At 55.6% G+C, this 1431-nt stretch overlaps 1 protein-coding gene across 1 annotated transcript; it reads left to right on the top strand.

The window, feature by feature from the left end:
- The first annotated feature begins 852 nt into the window (after positions 1–852).
- NGA_2091620 (uncharacterized protein) lies at positions 853–1290 on the top strand. Its single transcript, XM_005852595.1, has one exon. It carries the CDS (start codon positions 883–885, stop codon positions 1261–1263), a length of 381 nt encoding a protein of 126 aa, XP_005852657.1. The 5' UTR covers positions 853–882; the 3' UTR covers positions 1264–1290.
- The last annotated feature ends 141 nt before the right edge of the window (positions 1291–1431 follow it).

Here is a 1431-nt window from a genome sequence, read left to right as displayed (position 1 = left end):
GGACATTTTGGCGAAAGGGATTTCGGCGAGCCGCGCCCAGGAGCAATCGATCACTGATACGCCCCGGGCATCCACCACGGCTCGGTCCTCTCTCGACACCACCTTGTCCGCCTCAGGGCTCAGGATAAGCCCCCGAAACGGTGCTCCGAGCTTCATTTCCTGGATGTAGCCAAGGCGGGCGAGCTTGCGTCCGGTGCAGCGGTTGGGGTCGCACTGGTCGAAGTCCCACATCTGGAGCTTGATGGGAAAATGCTTGCGCTGATGCTCCCAGGCGCCCATGCTGCTCTGTGCGTTTTCAAAGTTCGTGCCAAGATTCGCCTCCTCGTCATGGACGACTTGCCCCGGGGGGAGGGGAAAGCCATCCGAGGGCGGCCCGTCCCGATACTCCCGTGTCTTGAAACGAGAACCGCGGTGGTGGTGGTGGTGACTGCCCCCGCTGTGACCACCGCCGCGTCCTTTTCCACCGCGCCCTCGCCTGCTACCGGAAGTGGTCCTTCCCTCCACAGCAGCGTCGGCTTTTCGGCTGCATTTCATGCTGCACTTGTGCTAATAGCGGAACGGCAAGTCAAAGGGAGGTGGTAGGAGCTTGGCAGGTGACGTGATTTCCCAAACTTCAAGGCTGAATTAAGGCCCGTGGTCCGCAGTCAGGATGCGCTTAGCTGTGCGTACATACAATAGAAATATCAGGAGCATGTCAATTTCATTGCGCATAGTCTCGCAAAGAAGCGCCCAAGGTGGGTTCCAACTTCGCATTTCCAGCCTCCTATCGCCCGGTCACGTCAACAAGTCGCTCTCCGTCTCATTCCCATTTCTTCAAGCCTCATTTTCTTCCTGCCACTATCTCACGGCGCTCAGGTGTTGTGAGCATCCTTCAACAAAGCAATGGTGCGCACCTTTATACCGCAGCCAACACAGGATGATGCTCAAGTCCTACTGGCCAAACGGTTTTTCGTAGTGGGCTGCCTGGGCTTGCCCTGGCTGTGGGCCGTCTCTGTGCTTTACTTCTGGCCTAAACTCCACGGAAATGAAACCGCTGAGCAGACTGGCCAAGCGCATGGAGACAGCAATTTGAACAGAGAAGGACCACGCGTCGCGAAGTCGGAATTACGGAAGTGGGTAAACCGCTCCTTAGTGGGAGCCATAGTAGGCTTCGGCCTCCTCTTTGCTTGGCTTATTTTCTTCCAACTGCGATGGCAGAAATGGGGTTACGGCGTGCTCCCCTACATGGTCAGCGCGCCACAGAGCTATTCGTCGGGATGGTAAAGCAAAGTAAAGGAGCAAGGACAAAATAGACAAAATTTGTAGATTTAATCTGTGGCCCGTGAGTTGTGCATAGCACGAGGAAGTCGCCAAGTCTTTATTGCTTTGTGTGCCACTTCCATCTTTTGACCGGGAGACCATTTGTCATAAAGCGGGACAGTTTTACCCCAC

Source organism: Nannochloropsis gaditana, assembly GCF_000240725.1.
Source record: "Nannochloropsis gaditana CCMP526 unplaced genomic scaffold scaffold1063, whole genome shotgun sequence".
Lineage (NCBI taxonomy): Eukaryota > Eustigmatophyceae > Eustigmatales > Monodopsidaceae > Microchloropsis > Microchloropsis gaditana.
The sequence above is the reverse complement of the archived record's forward strand: the minus strand, read 5'-3'. Positions and strand labels throughout refer to the sequence as shown.